General features: G+C 42.6%; 2 protein-coding genes across 9 annotated transcripts in view; both read right to left on the bottom strand.

Moving 5' to 3' along the window:
• Positions 1-12,584, bottom strand: part of FLACC1 (flagellum associated containing coiled-coil domains 1) — a 31,683-nt gene extending 19,099 nt beyond the window's left edge. For 3 of the 5 annotated variants that reach the window (XR_008446721.1, XR_008446720.1, XM_054044770.1), the window contains exons 1-9: positions 12,464-12,584; positions 10,847-10,984; positions 10,087-10,161; positions 9,278-9,335; positions 6,362-6,498; positions 5,197-5,217; positions 3,063-3,159; positions 1,929-1,990; positions 144-241 (exon numbers count right to left, since the gene is read on the bottom strand). Coding sequence is in view for 3 of the 5 variants with exons in the window: in XM_054044770.1 (XP_053900745.1) it covers positions 144-241; positions 1,929-1,990; positions 3,063-3,159; positions 5,197-5,217; positions 6,362-6,498; positions 9,278-9,335; positions 10,087-10,161; positions 10,847-10,950 (652 nt within the window). In the remaining 2 variants the exon portion in view is untranslated. Of the gene's footprint in view, positions 1-143; positions 242-1,928; positions 1,991-3,062; positions 3,160-3,201; positions 3,296-5,196; positions 5,218-6,361; positions 6,499-9,277; positions 9,336-10,086; positions 10,162-10,846; positions 10,985-12,463 lie in introns of all 5 variants that reach the window. The other 2 variants (XM_054044771.1, XM_054044772.1) reach the window with 2 other exon arrangements.
• Positions 12,585-14,326: 1,742 nt separating this feature from the next.
• TRAK2 (trafficking kinesin protein 2) overlaps positions 14,327-25,618 on the bottom strand; it is a 70,881-nt gene continuing 59,589 nt past the window's right edge. For all 4 annotated transcript variants that reach the window (XM_054043669.1, XM_054043670.1, XM_054043671.1 and 1 more), the window contains 6 exons: positions 25,007-25,086; positions 24,008-24,211; positions 22,958-23,256; positions 22,289-22,564; positions 20,793-20,892; positions 14,327-18,908 (listed from right to left, as the gene is read on the bottom strand). In XM_054043669.1, coding sequence (XP_053899644.1) covers positions 18,230-18,908; positions 20,793-20,892; positions 22,289-22,564; positions 22,958-23,256; positions 24,008-24,211; positions 25,007-25,086 — 1,638 coding nt within the window. In that variant the 3' untranslated portion in view covers positions 14,327-18,229. The remainder of the gene's footprint in view (positions 18,909-20,792; positions 20,893-22,288; positions 22,565-22,957; positions 23,257-24,007; positions 24,212-25,006; positions 25,087-25,618) is intronic.

The following is a 25,618-nucleotide window of genomic DNA, read 5'->3' as shown; positions in this document are numbered from 1 at the left end:
GCTTTCGGTACCAAAACCTGGAGAGGCAAGGGGAGCTTCCAAAGGGAGTCTGCTGCTGTGAATATGCTAGAGAGGGAAAGAACCTGATAGGAGTTTCCAGCTCAGAGTAACCATGAAAACAACAGGGATCAGACGGTCCATACCCATTTTCTCTTGTGCAGAGGCCCTCTCAGTCCTCAGTTCTTTCTTGTACTGCACTTGCAAGGCCTGGAGCTCAGCACAGTGAGCTTCTTGGAGTTCCCTGTGTGACCAACGCACAAGCACATCAATGCAGAGATCCACAGAGCACACTTTCCTCTCCGCCACCCACTTGATCGTTTATAGAGATGGAATAATGACAGAAGGGGACTGGCCAGGTGACTGTCACTGTGTCCGTTATTTTGGTTTCTGTGTACTGCACATTTACATTTCTAGGAATCTGCAGGAGGCAGCTGACATTTTGTGGTCAATTCAGATGCAAATTGAGACACACTGTGCATATCCCGGAGACTTTACTTTTGTTCTTTCTTGTTTTAAAATAAAAGTCAACCAGGCTGAAAGTATAGGGCTACTCTTTGTGTGTGGAGAAAATACAACCTGGGGTGTAATTTGATAAGCAGAGAGGCTTGCAGACGTGTCATGCAGATCTTCCTAAACAAGGAGCCATTAGAAGCTTTATGGCATCTCGCACCATCATCTATTTTGTTTGTGCTGGGCATGTCCCAGCAAGTCATTTATCTTATTTTATTTGCTCTTGGTCCTATTTTTCTTCTTTCATTCTGCATTCTCTCTCTTTAAAGTGCCTTAGTTTCTAATGAGGCGATTGACGAGAGCAGAATTTAGTGATGCTGTACAAGGGGCGTCTAAAGTCAGTTTATATATTAGTTTCAAATGTATGTTTTCTGGTTTGTGAAGTAAGAGTTTACTGCACATGGGGTTGCTGGAGGAAGTCGGGTGTTGCTAGACTTAGCCCATCACCCCACCTTCTCAATAACCTTTCCCAAGCTGACGAGCTCATTGCTGACAATTGATACCTCAGTGAGGAGGAACCTTATAAAAATGCAGATTTATCCTTTCCAACTCAGACTTCATAGCTGGGTATAGTAGGGAGATAGGACTGGGCCAAAAGGCTCCATTAGCCATCTGAGAGTCCTGGTGGGGGCGGGAGGCACAATTGTGCCAAGCTGGCTCTATCCTTTCTTCTTCAAGAGCACGCTGATGGATCCTGGGTGACAGTTAGCCATAGAGAGCAGCACAGCTCAGATTTGTCACCACTCATTCAGCCAGTATGCAAGGCCCCTACGGTAAGGTACATCATGCTGTGGGCTCAGATGCCAACAATGTGCGGATGGCACCTAGCACCTCATCAGTTGAAGACAGCGTGGTGCCCTAAGTGTCTGGACAAAGTAGGGACATGAAAGAAACATTGATGTCCCCAACACAACGTGAAGTCAAGGTTAGGCTGGTCAGCAAAGGAAAACACTGAGACACTGGCAGACACACTTGCTATGCCCTCCCATTACTCCAATGGAGTGTCCAGCCTAAGATCTCACAAGAACAGCTGTGTTCATGTCACATTTTGGCCTATGGATGATGGAAATATCATGAGAGAATAAAATCTCACAATATCTTCACCAGCCACGGTACAAAATCGAAGTACAGATGGCCTCGCAATACCGCTGCTCCCATGGTATCCAGGGTTGGAAAGTGAGCCTGATTCTGGCCTGGAGTCAAAGCCACTGGATCTGGATGCCCCAATAATATTTATGGTATAGAGATCACAATGTGTCAGTCCCAAGCTTGGCTCATTTTATAGAAGACATACTGCCATGTTGTCTCTTAGTCTGAACATCCAAAACCACACAAGGTGTAAAATCTTGTAGAGAAAACTGCTATCCAGCATTCAGTTCACACATGTGCTTTCTCCTTGCATAGCACAGCAGTTGTACCTGATCTTATTCTCATGCTCCTGTTGCATCTCATTGCACTTTTCTTCCATATCCTTCTCCAACTTGAAAGGAAAGGAGACAAGTTTTTATTAAGGTGTAAACCAGGGGTCAGCAACCTTTGGCACGTGCCAGGGTAAGCACCTTGGCGGGCTGGGCCGGTTTGTTTACCTGCTGCATCCGCAGGTTCGGCCGATCACGGCTCCCACTGGCCGCGGTTTGCCGCTCCGGGCCAATGGGGGCAGCGGGAAGCGGCGCAGGCCGAGGGATGTGCTGGTCACCGCTTCCTGCCGCCACCATTGGCCCAGAGCGGCGAACCGCGGCCAGTGGGAGCGGCGAACCGCGGCCAGTGGGAGCGGCGAACCGCGGCCAGTGGGAGCGGCGAACCGCGGCCAGTGGGAGCGGCGAACCGCGGCCAGTGGGAGCGGCGAACCGCGGCCAGTGGGAGCGGCGAACCGCGGCCAGTGGGAGCGGCGATCGGCCAAACCTGCAGACGTGGCAGGTAAACAAACCGGCCCAGCCCACCAGGGTGCTAACCCTGGCAAGCCGTGTGCCAAAGGTTGCCAACCCCTGGTGTAAACGTACCTACCCTGCCATTTATTTGAGAGAAAATATCTGCTAATGACATAACTCCAGTCAGGTTACTAAAAATCCTGTCCATAGTGGGCTCAGAATTGTGATAGCTACAATTCCGATCCCAGTACAGAAAAGGCATTATTTTTATTCATTTTCCCCTTGAAAAACATGCTGTTTAACTGTTTTCCATCCTAGGCTGGTTATGCAGAGATCTCTTCATTACCTAAGCCCCTTGCTCTTTTTTCAGAGTCACCAATTGCAATCAGAGCAAACGCTTCTAAATTTCAAACAGCAGGGAAGTCGTTCAAGGTGGGCTTTCCAAAAGCGCTGAACTCACTTGGGAGCACAAATCCCCATGACTTTCAAGTGACCTAGGTCGTTTTAAAAATGCTGCCCTCCATGAAGCAGCTGTTTGGCTGTAAAGGAATCCACATTTATGGCACATAAATAATTAGTCAAGTTCCCCGCCTGCCAGTTCTCTGCACTAACCGCTAGACAATACTGCCTCCTGCAGCCATGTGGACACCTAGCAATCTGGGTGCACTTTAGCCAGTCACTCACTAATAATGGCACTGAAAGGATCCAGGCAGTGCTGTGTGGTCTAGTCAGTCCTCTCCCTGTAGTCTTCCTCAGACACTGTGACTTCATGGAGCACTTTCTGAAAAGAAGGGATAGATGACAGACAACCAGGTGGACTCACCAGTTTGCGGGAGGCCTGGTGATCTCTGCGCAGTTGCTCCATCATGTCTGTCAGCTCAGCAATCTGTTCCTCTAAGTCAGTAATAACATCCTCCCTACAATGAGACACCATCTTTCCGTCATGCACGGGGCCCATTGCTGGGACAATCTTGTTGTTTTAAAAGGAGCAGTGGTGGAAATAGAACTAATATCACTACTAGAATTCAGCATCTGGGGCTGGTGTCGGCTCCCTCACTGCTTCTCTCACTCGAGGCGGCAGGGTTGCAGAATGGGTGTGTAATCTTCCCCCAGCCTGTCTTACCACCGGGGCTGAGGAAATGGTTCTCAGTGGTTTACCCAGTCATTAGGGACGCCGTCCCCTCCCCTTTGGGCTCTTTTGGCCCAGCAACCGACTTTCCAGTGCAGCTCCTTTTCCTGCTCCCTTCAGCAGCAACACGGCCACCAGAGGAAAGGAAGGTCACAGAGAAAAGCAAGCTTTGACGTCCTGCCCAGATGGAGGCACAATGAGAAGGGAGGGTGTATAGATGCACAGAGGGAAGGAGGAGAGGGTGGATGGTTGCAAACAGAGACTGACCATCACTGGTCAGAATGTGGGACATCTTTGTGGAGAGCTGGTGCATTTGGGTCTCTGATTTATTCCAGTGCTGTGTTCTGGTGAATTTTACAATCCCAATTCTGACAGTGACCACCCCAGACACTGAAAGGTTGGTAAACAGTGATCAAAGCACCCTTTGTATATCCCCTGTCTCTAAGGTTGCCAATTCTGGTTGGACATATTCCTGGAGGTTTCATCACATGACAATCTTTCATTAAAGATTAATCTTTAATTCCTGGAGACTCCAGGTCAATCCTGGAGAGTTGGCAACATTACCTGTCTCTAAGGATTACAGCTCTCATCTGCGAAAGAAAGGGCATTTCTCAATATGGAAGCATGAGATTTAAAATTGAATGGATGGTATTCCCTCTCCAAAAGGCAGGTCTTTTAATCTGCTTACTGGTGCTCAGGACTTCTAGATAAGTTTCAGTTTAATTGGGGCAACTTTCTCCATCCACTACTTCCCTGTGACCCTCTTTGGTCATCCCCTCTCTTTTTCAGCATCCTGAAGACTTCATGCTTTGGCTACCACCTTTCTGTCCAAGGTGGACCAGGCAGGACTCCTCTTGGAGACCATCAATGCTGCCACTTAGGTGGAAGGACCATTGTTGAGCAACACGTGATGTGCTCCTGTCAAGGGACTAAACAAGCTGCCTCTTAGCTTGTTAGAGCTAAGAGAACGAAAGCTGGGCCCCAGACCACAGAGGGGCTTTTACTGAACACTTCACTTCGCTCTAGTATCCTCCCAATGCCAGCTAGATACCAGATTCAAGGTCACAAGAGCACTCCAAAGAGAGGAAGCAAATGGAGGGATGAGAACATTTAAAGGAAAAGACCAAACTTAATGATCAAATTATGTTAAACTTTAGAACAGAATAATTTGAAATATTAATGGGCTGCAACATTTGCACAAGTATTGGCATCTGATAGGCCCAGAACACAACATTCAAGTCCAAATCACACAAAGTTAAGGGGTATTTGGCTCCAGATTTTGGGTCATCCCTATCTTCTGAGCAGAGTGTATTTCATGTCACAGTAGTTTACAAACTGTATTCAGTCACTATAAATGGCTTCTGACTGAACAAGATCTGAATATATACATTATTTTCTTTAACATCTGCTTTCCTTACAGGAGATCTACATTTAGACTCAGTTTCCAGCCCTCAACACAAAACAAGCAGTGGGACAACAGTGTTCCATCTCCAGGGTGGAAGGAGGTGAGGGAGACACTTTGTATATAACAGTACATCTTGCTGTCACTGGTTAACCAAGAAACAGCATTCAGGGTAAGGAATGAAACCAGATTCCTGCAGGTGATGGTGAGAAGGAGGTTAAAAATGTACATAAAGTTCACAGTTTTTGATTTTGACCCAAAACAAACACAAAACAAGCAATACTCACGTCTCAAGTTTCACTGGGCTTCTGCAAAGAGAGTGAAAGATTAAATGTACATTATCAAACTTCTGAAGGTTGAGTTAGAGTGGATGACATCAGTTTGTTGCAAAGCAAAAACCTGACTGCATCTAAGAGGCGGATCATTATTGAGTGTTCTCTGAAGTTTGTTCCATTAGCAACTCCTCCCATAATGCAGGATACTATACAACACCCGAAAACCTATAATGCTTCTACATTGACTTTTCAGCCTACACACACACACACACACACACACCCCTTGGTGGTAGGTGCTAAAAAATAGACAGTGAAGTGGATGGGAGTGCTTGGTGAGAAGGCCAGGTACAGACATTTCAATGCAAGTCAGAAACAAAGCATTTATTTGTCCTATATTTTGCCTGAAAGCAGAGAGGTATGAACACACCCTGGGCAGATGCACCAAAGTTACACTTTCTTCAGCTAGCACTGTGCTCTAGAAATTGTCTCTTCTAAAAGCTGAGATCAGATCTCTTACTGGATCTTCAGTTTGGACCTGAATGATCCTCTCACACCAACCTGGGGCTCTCCCATTTTCTTACCATTCTGTTTGCCTTAGAAACACTCCATCATTAAGAAAATGTTATTTTTTGTTACAGAAATAAAACTCCCCTCATTAAAATAAATGCTATTTTAGTAGCATCCCTCACTTTGGAAGGCAGAGCACTGTACAACTGATTCTAAAATTGCAGCCGCACTATCAAATTACAGTGCACACCTCTCTCTTCCACTCTTGTGACAGCCCTGAGAGTGCCACGTGCAGAACAACAAACAGGACCCAAAACTCTCACAAACCAGAAATCCAGAGAGAAGCTTGATTTTGCTGTCACTTTTATGAAGTCAATGGAATCGCTCCCGAATTACTTAAATTAGAGAAGAATCAGACTCTTCATCTCCCTCTTACCACACACAAGGTGTTTACCTTGGGGCAGATTCTGATCTCACATCAACTTTACACTGGTGTAACTCAGTTGGCCTAGACAAAGGCCCCTTGTCTATGCAGCATGTGCTTATGAGTGTCATCTCCCCTCTTGCAAGCTTCCACAGGTTCCTCACACACTGTTATTTTGGTGGGGGACCAGGACCACTTTAAGATTCAACCACTTTTCTTGCCATTTAACTGATTTTCTAAGATTACCTGGGAACAAAGCGCGGGGCTGGTTCTTCAGTAGCATTTTTTCTTTCAAAAAATTCCTCCCCTAGCGTGACGGAGAGATGTTCTTTACTTCGAGTCAAGGTATAACCAGGTGAGATTTCTATGAACTCCCCTGAAGCCTGGGGGCCAAAAGAGAAGATATTTAGCTCAGGAAACCTAGTGTCTGGAACCCTAAACCCATTAAAGGGATCTCTCTCTCTCATTCTCAAGCTGTCAGGAGTGTTTTCTAAAGTATTCCCTGTACCAGCAGAAGGGAAAAATGGGATTCCCCACCCAAGGACCCTTCCCCAAAATCAAGTAGAATCAGATCTGTGCCATTATATGGCTTTTGTGTTTTATGCTGGCCCATGGGTAAAGAGCAGCCCATACATTTCTGCAACAGGGCCTCCAGCTGCCTTCATAGCACCAGAGCAAGAAAGATCACCACATCCTGGGTCCGGCATTCGCCAGGCACGGCATCTCTGAACCCAAGATCCAGGCAGCTACAATTTGCTTAATTTTGCTGCTGACCTGGTGTCCCCCGCAGGGTCCCAGTGTTGAGGGCAGGAAGTGAAGAATACCTTATCCAGATTAACTGCAGGGGGAAGTTGGGCAGAATTCTAATGAGCCAAGTTGAAGTTTGTTCAGGATTAGAGGGGTTGACACCCCAGCTCTTGCAAGTACCAAGGGATCTTTAAGAACTACAGGCAGTGAAGGTCTTTGTTTTCCTCTGAACATTGGCACAGCATGCCCTAACACCATGCCTGGTGGGGAAATACCTGCCAGATCACAAACATGAATGCAGGAAGTTATCCAAGATGAAATTCTTAGCAAAGAGACCAGGAGGACCCTTCATTCTGTCTGCTAAGGCCATGAATAGTTGGGTTAACAAACAAAACCATTTGGTCCTGTTATTTTAGAAAGCCAACGCTCTCTAACATCTATGGTGTGCAGATGTTGCTCCTCTTTATTAGCATGTGGTTTTGGGTAACACACAGGTAAGTAAATTGAATGGTGGTTATGAAAATCACATACATTTTAGAGAGAAATCTCAGATGAGGGTGCAAGTACACCTTATGCTTAAGAAAAATTGCATGAGGTGGTTTGGATGTCAGAGCATGCAGTTCAGCCACCCTCCTGCCCACGGGATAGCTACCAGGAAAGCCACCATTAGGAATAGGTGCAGCAAGAAGTATGTTGCTAGAGGCTCAAACAGTGGGTCAACAAAACTAGGTTCAAGTCCCTGGGGGGATAGGTTCCCTTATTTGAAGGGACAACTTTTCCAGGCTCTTCACAAAGCTGATTCTCATATCATTAGGAAATATAGCACGGTTACCCATATAGGGATGGAAAATGGATCTTGATACTCGAAATCGCTAACCCCTGCTGTTTTAGGTGCAATAGATGGTCCAGGATATGCAGGATAGACGACTATATTGGCAAGACCCTGGACTGACGAGCCCAGACAGAAAAACACCTCAATTTTGACAGGTAAGCAGTTCTGGCAGAGGGCTTTCTACTATTTAACAAGACATGGCAAACTTACTGCAAGCAAGACTCTTTTCTAGCATTTAGCCACGGAGCCTCCTGGCTGTTAAATGAAGGGCCCACAGGCTTGGGTAGAGCAGCTGTCCATGATCTTGGGAGATCAAGTCTGGGTTCAACAGAAGTGAAATTGGAGCTGCCACTGACAGATACATTAGAGTAGAGAACCAGTGTCATCAAGGCCATGCTGAGGCTATTAATATACCTTGGGTCTGGTCCCACTTATTCTTTAGCATCATTCTGTGTAGGAGTGGGATTGGGGGAAAGTGTAATAGCCTGTTTGTCCAGGGTAGCATCTGTGATGGAAGCAGGACTGCAGCCTTGTAGGAAGCAAAACTGTCAGCACTTCATGTTCCAAATATGTCTGTTTGTGGTGACTCTTAAATGATCTGCTTAGGTGGGCCACCAGCTTGTTCTGCACCCCTGGAGGGTAAGAGGCTTTCAGTTTGATTGAACTGGCAATGCAAAAGTTCCATAGGTGAATTGCTTCCTGACAAAGCAGCCAAGAGTGAGTGCCCCCTGACTGTTAAAGTAAAACATCGCTGCACGTTGTCTGTGAAAACAAACAGGCTCTTCCCCTTGACAAGCGGTAGAGGAAGGCCTGACAGGTCAGGTGGACAATCCTTGGCTCTCTGGCTTTGATATGAAGAGAGACTCTTTGAGGGCCACAAACTGAGTTCCGAGGGGGCCCAGATGAGCTGACCAGCGCAGGGCAGATAGGTCTGTCACCAGCCAGCAAAGGCTGAGGGTGGACAAAGGAAACACCTCCACAAACACTGAGTGGGTCTGTCCACTAATCTAACAAAGTTAGTATCCAGGAGAGCACAGAGTTTAGATCATGGCAACTTAGTGAATAAACACAAGCCAGCCAACTTTCAAGAGTCCGAATATGAGCCTCCCCTAAATATTTCAAGAAGTGTGAATTTGGGTTTTTCCTGGGCTTCTGCCAAAGGCAAGAGATTCATGGCTTGAAGCCCTATGATCAAGGCATCCCTCAGTACCAAGTAATGGGAAAAAAAACAACTGGGGCCAAAATGAAAACTCACACTAAGTCTAGAAAGCTATCTACAACTAATTTAAAATGGACACACCAAGAGCACTTTCAAACACCCGACAAACAATTCCAACGATCCTCACAGGTGCTAAGAAGGAACTGAGGGAGCTCAGGGGTGACTGGGCCCTATATATTGGTGCAAGTGGCACGAAGCAGTAGAGGGTGCTCGAGTTGCCCTGATAGGTAGCACTGAGGGAAAAATTTCCGATGACTGTGCGAGGAGCCCGGGCACACCAAGAGTGGGAGGCACATGTACAATCACTTGAAGAAGAAATTCTTGTTCGCATTTTACTGCAAATGATCCCACCTGTTCTACTCACATCAGGTGGTTCTCTGCTTCGTAGTCGATATCCATATTTTCTGTTGGGCAATATCCCTCTGCAAATGAAAAGCACCTCCTGAGAGAGTTGCAGACAAGTAGAGTTGCTCAAGGACTAAAACTGCTCCACTTCAAAGATCAGAGCCAGGCGCACTCAGTTAAGCCCAGTTTTCGTGGGCGGCCAGGGTGGCGAGAACAAAGATGTGCCCCTTTTCGTAGTGATGTGTGAGTATAGCTATACTGAGTTTGCCAACCAGTTTCCCTGAGAGCTGCTTGTGATCTCTGTATGTTATTATTTATCTGAGGGACTCAGATTTTTTTGGTCACATACCATATACGTATGTACAATAACACCAGCCACATGCACAGAGGTTTTGGTGCTCTATACTAGGCCGTCACCACCACTCAGCTAGGATTGCTACCTGTCCGGTTTTCACCCAGACAGTCCGGGTTTCAGCTTGTGTGTCCAGGTGCCATTTGACAAACCCTGATGCCCATTTTTTTTTTTAAATCTGTGACAAGCCTAAGCGGAAGGAAGGAGGCAGCGCAGCAAGAGTGCATGCATTCACTGGCGAGACTCCACGTCATTGAGGCTTTAGTGCTTCATGTGTAAATTACCATAAATAACATCAGTACTATTGGGCTGTTAGTCATGTGAAGTCTTGGGACTGTTAATAAGAGTTCTCTGTTTTCTGCTGAACACAGCCGCTCGCTGGGGAGAGTTAGCACCTGTACACACTGGAAAGCTGTTTCATGTCACATACCATCTTGAGCCCTCCACTCTTCTTCTCGAAAAAGACAAATACTTACTTGGATGTGCTGGGAGGTTTTAGAGCAAACAGGAAACTATTTTGGCTTTTCAAGATCATGCCTAGTGAGGAAGACCTGATTTAAAAATATAAACAGTATTCAGACATATTTATGGAACAGACACGAACCAGGTTTACATAATCATGGCAACTCAGCCTTCTGAGAGCAGCCAAGCATTATACTTCCCGGAGGCAGCAGTCCTTTAGCCAGCTTATTTCAGAGTGGGCATGGACTGTATCCTTGCCACACCCCAGGCACAATCACAATAAGATTGCATTGGGTGTAATTTTGGACAGACTTTGGCCCTGAATCTATACTCAGATGTTACAGCAAGTCTCCAGTTACTTGGTTTGGGTTATGGCCTCTTGGAATTCTGCTAAGATAAGCTGTAGTGTATCTAAGCAGTAGCCTCTCAGTGGTGCCCTCCCATAGTCCCATCTCTTCCCTCTGGGCTTGCGGGAAGCATGACAGAAATGACATACACAGCACCTGATACCAGCACTAAACTCATTACAATATAACTTGTGTAAAATACATGTGGAAAGGCATACATAACATAAAAGGGTAATACATTCCTTGTATAAAAATCAGTATACACACGAGTTACCTGTAACTTTAAACATACTTCTCTATAGGTATATATAACTTACAACCCCACCCCCAACTATTAATGGAGCCCAAATAAAAGATAAACACAAGAAGCTGGTGTTAAGCATTAGAAAGAATGGCATTCCCTCTTCCTCCAATGGCTTCTGCTTACCTGGCTTTCTGATTCGGTAAGCCTGGCATGGTCTTTATTAGCCTTTTACCCCTCACATTCCAAGGATCCCAACAGGCACAGTATAAAAAGGGGGAATGAGACATGTTTGCATAGCAAGAACCCTGGCTCGGCAAAAGGCTGGAGATGAAATAAAGATATGAAGATTCAGAAGCATTTTTCTTATGGGAGACCAACACAGCCAAGTATACACAGCAAATTCAGCCCTTGGATGCATAATGCAACTCCCATTGAGTTCTGTAAGAGTTACACATGTGTATCTGAGCACAGAATTCACTCTTAAGGATTTCCAAGTCTGATCTTTATCTTATACTCATATGCAAGCACAGTATCTTTCCATCTTATTTATATCAACTACCTAACTCATACAGTGACCCGCCCCAGACACACAGTGGACAGGGGAGGGATTTTGGAGATTTCACAGCTGGCTACTTTCAAATGGTCATGGAGATTCACTACTTTCATTTATAGGTAGGGCTGGGACAAATCCATCCTTTAGAGATCCAAAGAAAGATCAGTGCAATTTTGGCCTGCACGGAGAGCTATAACATCACTGAGAAGGCAGGCAATCATCTTGCTGTATATGCCTGTGGTGCAGCCACACTAGGATAACTGATCACTAGTGTAATCACAGGTACAAGGCTCTGGCTTGTCATGGTACCCAACCTAGTCTGACAGTTCCTAGTAGTATGCCAGGTGCATCATGAGTGAGGCTCTAAAGACCCTAACAACTGATGGGTTCCATTTTGCACTCTCCATTTGCCTTCAACTCTGTGCTCTCCCCAGGCCCGTGGCATCCTGTCCCTGTGATCAACTCTTCAAAACTGCCATGGAATTTTCTCTTCCTGGCCACCTACCACGTTCCACAGAACATGGGAAAAAACAGTAACAAATTTACCAAAATTACCCTCTGCTGACACCATCCCTACTCAGCCATGGAATCATCACACTAGAAAGAATTTAGAGGCACTTTAGAGAAGAACAATTATCGGGGAATACAGGAAAGATTAAAGTAGCCTAGATTGAGCTAGGAGAGGAATAAGGGAATGGTGGGGGGGGTGGATCATGGTAATAGCCTACAAGTATTGGAAGGGATTATTGTGTGTGCTAACAAGGGAGGTAGAACTAAGAGTAATGAGATCACATTTAGAAATGGAAAAAATTAGGCCAAGTATTCAGGCAAAACTTCCTGTTTCCCAGGTACATAAAGAAGAGAGATTGTCCCCCCCACATCCTAATCTGCTGAAAAACGCTTAGAAAACCCATAGATGAACAGAGCCCACAACAAAGATAAATCAATTAGATCTCTTGGGAGCACAGTACCAGCTGAAAAATCAATGGGAGCTTCAGGTACTGGCACCTCTACAAATCAGGCCTGACAGCTTGAAATCTATTTGGGGCCTCCAGTGGGCTCAGCCCTCAAGAAGTTTGTCTGAATGCTGTATTGGATTTAACAGCTTTTTAAAAACATTTCTGGGTCTTAGCAGCAGTTTCAAGTTCTTTAGTTTCTAAAACACAAAACCCAAGAGTACTGGACTGTGTCCTCTTTGCCGATCTGAATCGCAAACAAAACAAGGGGAAAAAAAACCAAACCCTTACATTTTGTGTTACTCTCATACAGCAACTGGCTTTATCCTTTGGGTCCAGCCGTTTCCAGAGACTGGAACCCCTGGAAGTTTATGAAAAAAGCAGCCCTTGTAGGTCCTGTTTCTTATCAAGATCTTTGCTTCTCCCTAGACAAGGTTAGTTTCCCTTGTCACCATGGAAACAGGAGCGTGCCACTTCATTGGCTACTAATATTCATTCCATCTTAAAGAGAGAGTGCACAAAACTCTTTTGCCCAGAGAGTCCGTCTGAAATGATTTAAGGGTGTACAAGAAACTTGAGAGAGAGAAATAGAAGCCCATTATTCCCAAGGAGGAAATGTTTTAAGGTTGTAATTCACACGAGAAGTTCTGGATTGACAACCCAGAGACTCTCGTTCTCTGTTTAGCAAACGAACCAGCAAAGCGCAGGCATCAGCTGTGCAAGTCTCCCCTGGTTGGCCTCCCAACACCTCCCTACCCCGAGCAGACACCACAATGGAGGAGGTTACTCATCTTGTTAAAAGTTTCAGTCCTTGGCCTCTTTGTGAGGCTGGCAAAAGGGTGAAAAAATGGTTTGTGGTAGTGTATCTTTGTAATGTGACCACATCTCTAGGAACCAGACAGTAACCACCAACTCATTTTTATTGATCAGTAAACAGCCTTCAGATGGTAATGACTTTTGGACAGCAATCCCAGATTTCTCCCTCCCCATATCTGTGATATATTTGCAATGTTTAGACATCTCAGATTACATTGCTTCAGTATCTTGGGACTGACACTACTGTGGTCCTGATCTTGAAAACAGGCAAACATGTAACTTTTCAGCAGTGAGTAAACATCTGGAACATTCCAGGCACACTCCTGTAAGTAAAACTTCCGTGCATGCTGTATTTGCAGGACTGGAGGCTCAGCAAGGAGAAAACAGCATGTCAGGTGGAATGCTGACTAGGTACACAAGTAGTTTGCTTGTGTTCATCTGACAATGCGCATGTTCTGATGATTGACTGGTGGATTAATTACTAAGACAGGTACTCAACTGAAGGACAAAGAGGGCCCAACTCAGGAAGCTTTAGAGGGACAGGTGTGCAGAGATGGCTTTAGGCTGACAAGGAAATAGGTTTCTTTTCCCAGCACCCAAGGGTGAAAGGGTAACACTTAAGGAAGGGAGAATTATCCATCATTAATTCAATTTGCTTCAGTCTGTCCTCCCATCCTATGACAGGTGTTCGGGACACTTAGCATTATGATGGCAATGACCAGGAAGGAGGTAAAAGAACTGCATGATCAGTCCCCTAATTATAAAAGGCCCATTCAGTCCTCCCTTCCTTCCCTAGAAGCATGAGAGTCACAAGAAGATAGGTCAGTGGTAGTAGTATGGGGGAAGGATTCTTGTTTCCAAACAGGAGACAATAAAAAACTGGAGGGAAGGACTGAGGGATGCTGGTTGATTTTCCATAAATATATGGGAGGTTGTGCCATTTTTTCCCTCTTGGCTTCCTACTACAAGTCATTCTAATGCTAAGAGTCCTTAATAGCCATTGTGGGATGAAAGAAAAAGTATGCACAAGAGTTAATTATTGCATGTAATCTGACAAGGAGACATTCACATCTGGATATTCTTTTTTTAAGGCAGATGTGAAATTCTTCATTCTCAACAAAAAGGTTTTTCAAACAACAAAGAAGATGTACAATAAACATTGTTATCTAGATTTAACCACCACTAAATATAAATCTACTGTATTTTAGCAACATTTCATTTTTTTAAAAGCCAAATCTCCTTTTATAAGAGTACCCACCACCACAATACTCATATTTTTATATCTATCTAAAAATAAAAATAAATACATGCATGGAACAAACCACAGTGCAACCAGTGTAATGTAAAAGGCATGTTTGTACATGTTTATTATCAAATTTACATTCCGCTATGAAAAATTAAGTGCCAAAAGCAGATGAACAAAAAAGGTTCCCAGTTTCTCAAACAATGTTGTGCAACTATCCTATGCAGTGGCTAAATGGGTCTCAAACCCAAATCTTTGCTCTTTTCTATGCTGTTTGCTCTGATTAAGTAGATTTTCTTCTGCTTAAGTTAAAACATATTCCATCTCACTGCCCATGTGTGCTTATAGTGCACAGGTTTGTATACATTTCACATCAAAGAAGTTCAGTTAGTGAAACTACAATCCTGTGGTTCTAAAGGCAGAAAATTAAATGTGTACTTTGCTTACTTGCCAAAGATATGCTCAAAACCTGAATAAGACAGACACTGAGGTTGGCAGACTGACATCGCAGGAAGCTCTCTCTGTTTCTAGGTCTTTCCTAAAAGGGATGACTAAATTCCTTTGTCTTCTCTGGTGTTTGTTCCATGCTGCAGGTTTGTGGACACAGGACCCGTTTCAACAGCAGTTATTTGTTGCTGTTGCCACTAGCTCCACCTAGCTGTCTAAGCAACCTTGAATTATATCAAGAGACCCTTTATAGAATCTTAGATAGATCATTCATGTAAATGCTTATCTCTACTGGGAGGCAGGAAACGCTAATCAATTCTTCCAACTCCACAGGAACTAAATATGCTACGAACATCATCATAAAGACCTATGACAAAATGTTGTTTTCTAGGTTTGGCACAAACCACTGCTACATCCTTCAGGTCTAATTTTCTTTGACCATGGAATTTAGGCACAAGTATACAAAATACACCTGACATATCCATTGATATAAATGCAAGATAAAAAAAATCTTCAGCTTCAACTGAACGGATAAATATCCAGCCACGATAGTGCACAAGTTCTGCTTTTATCACTTCCCTGTTTTGGACGGGTAGTTGATGAGACACTGCTCTATGGAAACGTTATTACACATTAGGCTGGGACAACTATGTATCATTCAAATCAAAACATGTTTTTAAAAGGCTTCATTCCATATTTACATGCATTTAATTATTGTGCTTTTAAATGAACTTAAACACCAATCTGGTCTGAAAAGAAGTCTGACTCAGTTGTTTTGATTCTTCTGCTGTTAATACACAGCTATAGCAATCATGACAAAGCTAGTTAAAATACATATATATATAAATTCTAAATTATTTAATACATGTAAAAGTCTACCTGTAGTTTACAAGTATTTATATAATAAATGTACCTAAATTGAACATTAATTTGACACAAATGCTGTTCTCTGTATACATCAGACTGTCTAATTTTCATTGCTTTGTCACCTGATATTTCCCTGCAAACTGCAAAATACATAGATGATATACCAAATGCTCCGTTCACTGGAGAACAAATACTCACCTTGTCAAGTGAGGTAAGACCCTGTGCATGGTTAAGGAAGTACAACCCAAATGCTTTAAAATAAAAATTAGGAACATTTTTTGTCGTTTAAACAGAATTAACCCATATGCATTATTTTAAATTAATAGATTCATCTTTTACAACTATGTGAGCTAACTAAGCAAACTCCCAAAGGGCAACCAATGGAGCTTTATGAAACCCTGTGAAGTAGTTAGCACTTGGAGTGGTTACTACTTTTCTTTTTTAGAAACAAGCTTTATATCAAAAAGCATCATTAAGACACCTAAAGGAGTGTAATAGTAGGAAATGTCATGTTATAAATGACATAGAGAATATGACAGCTTTATAAATGGATTTTTAATCTGTTCCATTTAAAGTTTTGACAGTGCCTGCAGTGCTGCAGCGTCTAGAGCCCAAATGAGGATGGTTGTACCTCTTGCCGGTTATAACCAGTCCTATGACTGCTTCACTCCAGTGGACCCGAAGACGATGTCACCTAGAGCCCCAACTCCACAGGTCTTACAACCAAGTTTAGACATCCTAGTTAAGCATGGCTGTTAAAACATGGTTGTGGCCAAATCTGACCCTATCACTGTGTGACTGGTCAGAATGAATGGGCCCAAAGAGTATTAAAACATCTGTAAAAATTGTTCCAGTGCAGGTAAAGACCATTCAGCCAAAACATATATAGTTTTGAACTCTGGTTTGATTTTCCGTATGATTTGATCCCTTACACTGCTCATGCTGGCCTGGTCTCAGTAGATCTACCACAACTATATTTAACAACTAGGGTAAAGTATAATTGTTAATTCACTTGTAAAGAAATGTAGACTAAAAATCCTAACAATGAAAGTTCCTTGTAACTAAAATTAGGTTACAAATAAACTATTCTATTTCACAGAGGTTAAGGACTTGTTCACAATAGAATCACTTGCAGAGATCTAGCACTGATCAGTTTGGACAGGTTTTTCTTCCCTTGTAGCTACTTTATAAACCATGATATAGATTATTCAAAGGAACAACTTTTTATGCTTAGTTATAGCTAAAATGCTTCTGAATCCACTGGTGATAGGCACCCAAAGACACCAATATATTTTTTTCAAGAGACTTGATTTCTGTCCATTGAGTTTTCCAATGCAGTGAGTCTGCCTCCTAAGATCTTTATTACTTTCACTCAGAACAGTAAGGCTTTGACCTGCTCTCCATCAACAAAGAAGAGGCAGATTATCTTCTGACAATGACAAAACTCATTTCTATTTGATACAGTGGCCGCAAAAAACACTCACTGCTGTCTTATTTGTGCTTCAGTGCCAGAGTCTTGAACATTAGGTTACGTACTAACCACAGTTCCAGGACAACTTTCATGGACTGTTTCCTCAGTGAAATCTGTGTAACAGAATCCTGCCTAGAATCAGAAAGTATCTTAAATATCAAATCCATTGTTTTTATATTCCGTTAAAAAGCTCCCTCAAATGTAGAGACTATCTAGCAGCCAAGAGCAGAGTCAGTCACAAAACTTCTAACATTCTGTTGTCTTCTGTTAATATGCTCCCCATTTAGATCAAATAAAAACAAACCTAGAATCAAGCATTTATGTTTTACTCCCTTTTATAACATTAAAATGTGCCTGAGATTTTGTGTGTGTGCGCAAGCAAACCTCCTTTTATTAAAAATATATGCATAGCATGCTTTGGAAAGGTTTCTTAGCTCAAAATAAACAATTTTTCCTAGAATATAAAATCTTCTTCTGCTTAGCTCCTACTGATTGCACTTTCCTCAGTGTGCTTTCAACAGCCTTCAGAAAGTTCAGAGAGAAATGTCATTCTGTTAATACTCCACTAGCACCATTGCACTCATCCAAAATAAAAATCCTACCCCAACTCCTATTTGTACATGCAATGAGAAGTAGAAAACTTAACATACAAAATATTTTTTAAAAGAAGAGGTTCAGTTTAATTTCTAAATTGGAAATGCAAAAAACCAAAGGAATCCGAGTTGTTCCTGTGCTTGTTTTTCACTACAGAGATAGATTCGGACCAATTATTCTGGTGCAGTAAAGAACAGATTCCTTGTTCCTTTTACTAGTACCTTCAGTTGTACAATCTGACATTTGGCAAAATAATATGATCATGGTGGAAAGGGGGAGACAGAGCTTTCTACAAGACATTTATTGCCCTAGACACATACATTTGAAAGCGGAAGATACTGACAAGCATTTGTTATTGTCTTCTTTTATTCAAGTCAGGAAGTCAGATGTCTAAAGGGTCTCAAGATTTAACTTTGGTTTCTTCTTTCCTGTGATCTCTTCCCAACTCTTTCTTCTTCCTTCCTCAACTCCATGCAAACTCTCTCTCTCACCCCATCTCCCTTTCTTTTTCCACTTTAACATGCACATTCCTTCTGCAACTTTCCATTCCACACCTGTATCAGATGTTCAGCCTTAATGTATTATTTGTTCTGCTAGAAGTCTGTTACTTGGAAACCACTTAGTCTTCCTTTAAGATACCCATTTTTGATGAGGATGTACAAAATGGAGCTCCAAGTGCCCCAATCATGACTGGAAGACTCTGATTTCTTCTTAGTCCACCCATCAGGTTGCTACCTGCATGTAAAAACACAGCTGAGTCCTGCCTCTGCAGGCCAATTTCTGGCCCTTGATTTTTTCCCTGGTCCCCTGTCTCAGGGGGTTTGACTGCTCTGGCAATACCCAACCTCTTCAGCCTGTCCACCAGGTTCATCTTCAATTGGTCTAGGTTAGGAGGGTTATGGGATGGTTTCAGGCCACACCTTTCCTGCAAGAATGTTTCAGCTGGTCGTGATGCCAGAAAGTTTTCAGAGAGATGAGCTCGAGTCTCAAAAGGCGGAGGGGAAGAACGAGGTGAGTGTGAGGGAGAATTTGGGGGAGTGGAGGGAATGGGACGGGTTCGTAGGGGCTGTAGTATAGGCAGCTTTTCTGGCATGGGGCTATCACAAACTTTGGCAGAGATGCCTTGTTCATGCAAGAGTTTAGCCAGACTGGTGGTGGTGCTCAAGGTGGTGGAAGAGTCACTTCTGTTGGTGAGGAATTCTCCAATACTAAGCTTACAGGACATGGCTGGAGAGCTCACAGTTGTATTGCCAGTACTGTTGCCACTACTTCCAAATGATAATGGAGTGTACATGGAGCTGAAAAAAAACAAACACACACACAGGATATTATTACTGCATCTTGCTCTCTCTGGAAACTTTCCTATAACACAGGGCAAGGTAATAACAATCACTTAAAATAAGGCTTGTGCTCAAATTAAAAAAAGGAGATTAACAATTCCGTATCTGCATAGAACAAGATTCACTGCAACTTTCACAACCTCAGCCTTTATAATATTCAGAAATACAAAACATTGCTTTGCAAATCCCACACGGGGGGACACAAAACCATTAGAAAAAAAGTTAGAAGGTGCCATATTGACATATTTTGATAGGAAATGTTTTTTATAGAAAATGCAGCAAATTTTACAGGATCTTACACAACCAAATTACAGGAATAATTACAGTCCAGCACTTTCATGTGCATTAAAATCATCATGGAAGAAGAACCCTACTACTTTAAAATTTTAACAAGAGTATATTTCAGTATGGGGTGGATTGCAATGGTCATGGTATATGTTAAACTCATTTCTTTGTCAAGCCTTAATTTGGAAGAGTCTACTTTTTAAATGCCCTTGGCGCTGAAGCTAGAGATTAACACCGTAAGCTAGAACTTTCCAAAGCCAATTACTATTTAGGAGTACAGACGCTCACCAGGTTACGCAAGACCCGATTTACGCAAATCCACACTTAGGGAAAAAGTTCTGTAAGCTAGAAATAGGAGTGTTGTTTTTTTTTTGCGTAATGGGCAGAGATATGTTTCCGACTTATGCAAAATTCGAGTTATGCAAGGTGTTCCAGAATGGAACGCTTGCGTAAGTCGGGGAGTGTCTGTATCTGGATACATTTGACAGAAACGTTATTACAAAAGCATACAAAATGTTTGCTCTGCTGCAAAACAAACACATTGGTGGAAGGAGGCGAAAGATCTATGCACTTGCAAACCTGATTCTTCACAGCTGCAAACTGGAGGATCTTGTAGAGCTGCCACTTCAACTGATAGGATACATTTCACAAAGCTGAGGATTAACACTGTGCAGTACAAGTTTTTTTCTCTCTCCCATGTATCCCGTTTTTAATCCTTATCTTCCATCCCCAATGCACAGACACTGTCATCATCACCTCCCACCTGTCTCTGCAACTATAATAACTCGGTGCTTCGGGAAGCAACATCTAGTTTTAATTGGGAAGGTGGGTGCTGGTTTCTGGTGCACCCGTTTATTGGAGGGAATAGGGAGAAAGCTTCAGACGAGACTTCTGGGTAAGAGGTCAATCTCAGAACACTGAGCTCCTGTAGGATTTTACACCAGATCAGACCACTGATCCATCTAAACTCCGACCCTACCCCTCAGGAGAAAACCACCAACACACACAAGATCCAACACAAAACCAACTAATAATGCTCCTGGCAAATTAGGTAAGGTCCTATGTGATCCCAAATTCCACAGAGGGTCATCATACATCATCTATCCTGAAGTATAAAGTGTAATCACCTTCACTGTATGAATTTGGATAACTACACAGGCGGTAGGCAGCTGGATAACTACATGAAATTAGTTCGTTCTTTTTAAAAACCCAGTCATAGTATAGATCTCAAATATCTCCTGCAAGAGTGAATCCCATCAGTAGACTATATGCTGCATAAAGTTATATTTCTATTTACTGGTCTAAATTTACTTCCACAATAGGAACCAATGTGTGGTGAAATTAAAGGGGCCAGAGGTATATGTATGCAAGTGAGTGACAGAGAGAGACAGATCCATTTTCGCAATGTCTTTTGTAATTAAAACCACTAGTAAGAACATCAATCCTGAGTGCTCCTCTCTGGCCAGATACATCTATCATTCTTTTCTAGACCTGGTCCATACCTCAGGAGCAACTGCTTCCATGCAATAACTCTCTGAACGTTAACAACCATCTTACCTGGGGGTAACTTGAGTGACATCAGAGGGGTGAAGGATCCTACAGGTAGTGAAGGTGAATGTGGAGTATGTGGAGGAGAGACACTTTCCTGGATTTGAGGCTGCAATGCAGACAAAACACAGCCAATGAGGACAGAAAGTGAGAGAAAAGGACTAATTAAGGTAAGGTACCATTATTCCAGGATTTTTCGGGGGGATTTAAATAAAGACTAAAGAAGGGGAATCCCCCAAAGATAAATATGTTCAATTGAAAAAGACAGTTCTATTTTAAGAGACTTTCCATTCCTCACTTTAATTTTTTTCAGTGTAAGATGAAGTGAAATTGAGACTGCTCAATATTAGAGTTTCTGCTTCTTTAGAGTGTGTATCTTGGACACTAGTAGAGTGTTATATCTAGTGTTTTCAGTGAAGGACTGATCCTGGAATTCATTCCACACACAGATGCAGACTCCTCCCATGACACATCAAGTCTCTCTGTGTCTTGGTTTTCCCATGAGTAAAATAGGGAAGAGAAATACTTCTATACCTCACAGGTGTGGCGAGGACTAGTTGCTGTTTGTCAAGTGCTCTGAAGATGGAGAGCACAATAAGTGATTATCTGATTTTTGCTGAAGTGTGCTTTAGTTAACATTGTATGACTACTGTCTTCTGGTACTTGGATTAAAAGACTCCCAACAGGTTACCTCCCCAAACAAGTATAAAATGGAGCTCTGCAAAGAAGTTTGTCTTAAAATTTCCCAGAGACAAATCCAGACTTCTTAATTCAGAAATCTCATATTTCTCAGTCTGCCAGCCGGCTATTGTATAGAAATCACTGACCAAGACATCTCTGCTGTAGGCAAGTGTATCTCCTCATACCAACATTGAGGAGAAATCACAGTGTTGAAATCAGCAATTTTATTCCTTTACCACAACCTTATTTCTCAATGAATCATTATTTTGAAACTTTATTAAATTCAGTGTTCAAAATACAGTACTTTTCCCAACTAATTTTAGTGCAGATTAAATGTCTTCCTGTCTGAATTTCTCTTTCATGCCTTCTAGCAGGAAAATGCGAGTTGCCATGGTATAATTTTAATTTTTTTATCAGTATTTTTGTTATTTTAAATAAGAAAATGTCAATTGTTTTTGATACAAGATTTGTTAAGAACATAGGGCTTTTCCTTTGACGAATGTACTTGGTTAAGAATTCAGTTTTCGGTCACATCCAAAACCAGGTTTTCCAGTAACCGTATGCTCCATAACAGCACAGGCTTAGAGGGAGAATGACACCTTCTGAATTGCCAGTGTTATATCCTGCAAAACCTGGATGTTCCTGGAGATCCCCCATCCAAGAACTGACATGACCTACCTCTACTTAGCTTTAAAATCCGACAGGGGTAACGCACAACCTTATACAGCAATGAAAAAATAAGCATAAGGAAGCATCAAGAGTGGACTATACACCACAGTAAGAGATATATGAGAAGTGAAACCATAAACATCCAGGATTCTTACCAGCGAGTGGCACTGTTGCTGAAGTAATAGGTGGCAGGAAGATCCCTGCCTCTGGCTTTGGCACTGCATGTTTCCCTTCCTCCAGAAAGGATTGTTGCACTTGAAATGTTATACCTCCTTCCCCTTCTTCCTCATCTTCCTCCAAGTCAGAGATGTGATAGACGGCATCCTGAGGTAATGGTGTAAAGCCTTTTGTGACGACACCTGGCCGTGGGTCGAGGATGGTGCCTAGGTTGGGTTGAGCAAGCTGCTGCCAGTGGAACAGAGTCTGAGATCCTGATGAAGCAAAAAAAGGTGCAAGGGGATGTTTCTGTTCCATTCTACTGAATCATAAAGAGTGACCAGAATACCAAAACAATCTGACCATTGGGGCTGTCAACATGGTACATGAGAAGAATGTAGACCAAGAGATTCAGAGAATTAAACAGGAATGCCTAGTACTGAAACAAGTTTGCTCCTGCATTTGGGTCTCTTACCCTGAAATACATTGTGTTACTACCAAGCTAACAGATAATTGGCTTAAAAAAAAAAGTCTCTTTCTCCAAGGGCTTCTGAGTACCAACCCATTCTCAGAGCAACACTGATTTAACTACCAAATACACTGATTCCACCATAAGCAAAGCACAACATTTCCTTCTGCTAGAGAGAGAAGGCAGATTATTATCTTACCTTCGAGAGGTTTAACAATTTGTAATTTCTCTGGCAGGAGCGCGCGGAGGCAGAGAGAGCCAGCAGAGAAGTCAGTGAATTCTGACTTTGAACCCATGGACAGACAACTCTCTGTTGGTGTGCAACAGCCCCCAGCCTCTTCTTTCTGGTCAGTCAGCAAATGCATTTTACGCTCCCATTCCTCCTCAAAGAACTGCTTTTCACTCAGGTAGTTTTGCTGACGGAGGCAAAGTGTGTGCAGAGCTGTAGCTAAATCATTGTCTCCAGGGGTTCCAGGCTGGCCCAGCTTTTGGTTATCCCTTGGGGGAACATGAAATCAGAATAGGGAGTTAAGACTAAATGTTTAAAGACTAAACATTACTAAAGTAAACAGGAGCCCAGGTTGGATTTAGTTTTGGGATGAGGAAAAAAAGATGAAGTTGTTTTAAAGACTTCTATTTAATTGGTGTAGTCAGTATCACAATATCTTGCAAAGTCTCAGACTAAAAATCTGCAGGCAAATTTGTGTGGAGGCAGCATCTCACAGCTTCATTATTTAGGAACAAAGACAACCCGTGCATAAGATAACCTGTTTGTTTGCTTCTTCTCTGCAGTCACTGAATTTACTACAGAAGGATGTTTATAATTCTTTGTATTGTTTGCTTGCTAACATTATCCTCTTCCGCCTTATATGCGCCATTTAATCTCTCCCCCTTCAACCCTGATTCACAAAGCCACAGACATATATGACTTGCCAGCACAATAGGTGCGGATAGCACTAGCAGGTTTAGTATTAAATCAGGTCATCAGTGGAGGAAGCCTGGGTTCACAATATCCCATGAGGTGACATTCGGAAGTTGGAACATTTAGCAGTTAAGAGAATAAGGGAAATAGTCTCAATCACACTGCAAAGGTGAAAAAGCTGGTGAGAGCGAGCTATCTCCTCGAGTTTTGATGTGAGCAACAGGATTATAGTTCAGCACCGAGAATGACAATTCCTATGCATGCATACAGACTGCCTACCATCAATACAAGTAACCTAAAACCACACTAATATGCTGAGTCTCCTACTTTGAGATTTCATTGGAGCTGCTCCTCTGGTTCAGATGTGCCTTGCTCTCCACTTGTTGTAGGCCAGACTGAAAGGGCTTTGCGGTCATGATAACATTTGAACGATTAGATCCAGGGATTGGTAGTAGGGCAGGAAATGAAGAAGAGCGACCACGTGTAACATTAGCAACCTTGACAGTATCAAACACCCGTTTCTGCTGAACCCTGAGAAAGAGAGAGAGAATAAATATACACAATCCCCTTTTCATCCTTATAGCAAGGAACTGACCAATGACCAATAACGTTCTCAAAAGTGTTTTGGGTAGGATACAGAAAAAAACAGTTTCAGGCAATCACAAGACTTCTACCGGGCTATACAAGTCTAGTAAACGGTAAGGAATCAGAGCCCAGAAAGAGTGCAAATTGTCTGAGTGATGAAGTTGCTGAGGGGCACGCTCTCTCCTGCTGGAATAACCACCCTGTATGGGCTTGAAAGAACAAGAGGAGGTGGCATTAATACCACGCTGGAACTTTCAAGGTCAATAAAATGTTTTAGGGTCAGACCCTGCGGTCCTTACTCCTGAGTAAAGGCTCCAGGAAAAGGCCTTCAAGATACTGGGAACTGATACCATTTCTCTTCAGTTCTAGTTTCCCTTATAGAAAATTGCTAGCGAATTTAATAGGGATGAAACCAATGTGGTAATATAGAAATTAGTTTAAAAACCTACAGAATTCGGGAATATCATCCTTTCAGTAGATTTGTTAACCATCCCAGAGAACTCAATAGGAGGAGTATACATAGTGTATTAAATACTGTACTAAATTCCATAAGATTGTTGAAAATAGACTCAACACTAGAAAGGTGATTTTCTATTCAATTATACTGAACCTTTGTATAAAGCACAGAATACCTAGATTCACCCACTTCCAGCAATTACCTGAACCTCATTAACATGGCATTGGCACGTCTAGCAAAATGTTAAAAGAGGATGTGTGTGGGAGGGTGAAAGCTGAACTTACTTTTGCTTATCGAGAGCAGATTCATCATCTAGAATCAGCTCCATCCGCACTGTCCCCTCAATCTCTGCTGCAAGGGAATCCTGTAGGGAACAAACCAATCAAATAAAACAAAACTGACATTCAAATGCTTTCCTCCATAAGTTTGCCAATAGACACCCAGTAAAAAACACATGTTCTGCTCCATTATTAATTAGTGTCAGTACACAGTGCCCTAAAAGACACAGATAAAGGTCAGGTGCACACTAGAAAATGTTTCCTGGCATAGCTCTACCAGCAAACTCTACTAGTGTAGATGCTGTTTATACTAGCATAAAAGTGGTTTTGAACGTACAGCTTACATTGGTTCCCCAAGCGAAATAAGTTGCAATGGAAAAAACAGTTTTCGCAGTATAACTGCATCTATACTAGTGCTTTTGCCAATCTAAAAATATCACCAGAGAAAAATAAAATCACCTCCCTGATATTACTATATTGACAAAAGTTTCTAATGTAAACTTGGCCAAAGACACAGTTCCCCAAAAAGATTAATCTAAAAGAAACCAAAATTTACAATCAAAAATTTTCCACTGGTCATTTACAACCATGTCAAGGCTATGCATTTCTATTGCTGTT

This window comes from Malaclemys terrapin, chromosome 11 (genome assembly GCF_027887155.1).
Source record: "Malaclemys terrapin pileata isolate rMalTer1 chromosome 11, rMalTer1.hap1, whole genome shotgun sequence".
Classification (NCBI taxonomy): domain Eukaryota; kingdom Metazoa; phylum Chordata; order Testudines; family Emydidae; genus Malaclemys; species Malaclemys terrapin.
This window is presented reverse-complemented; position numbering and strand designations above follow the sequence as displayed.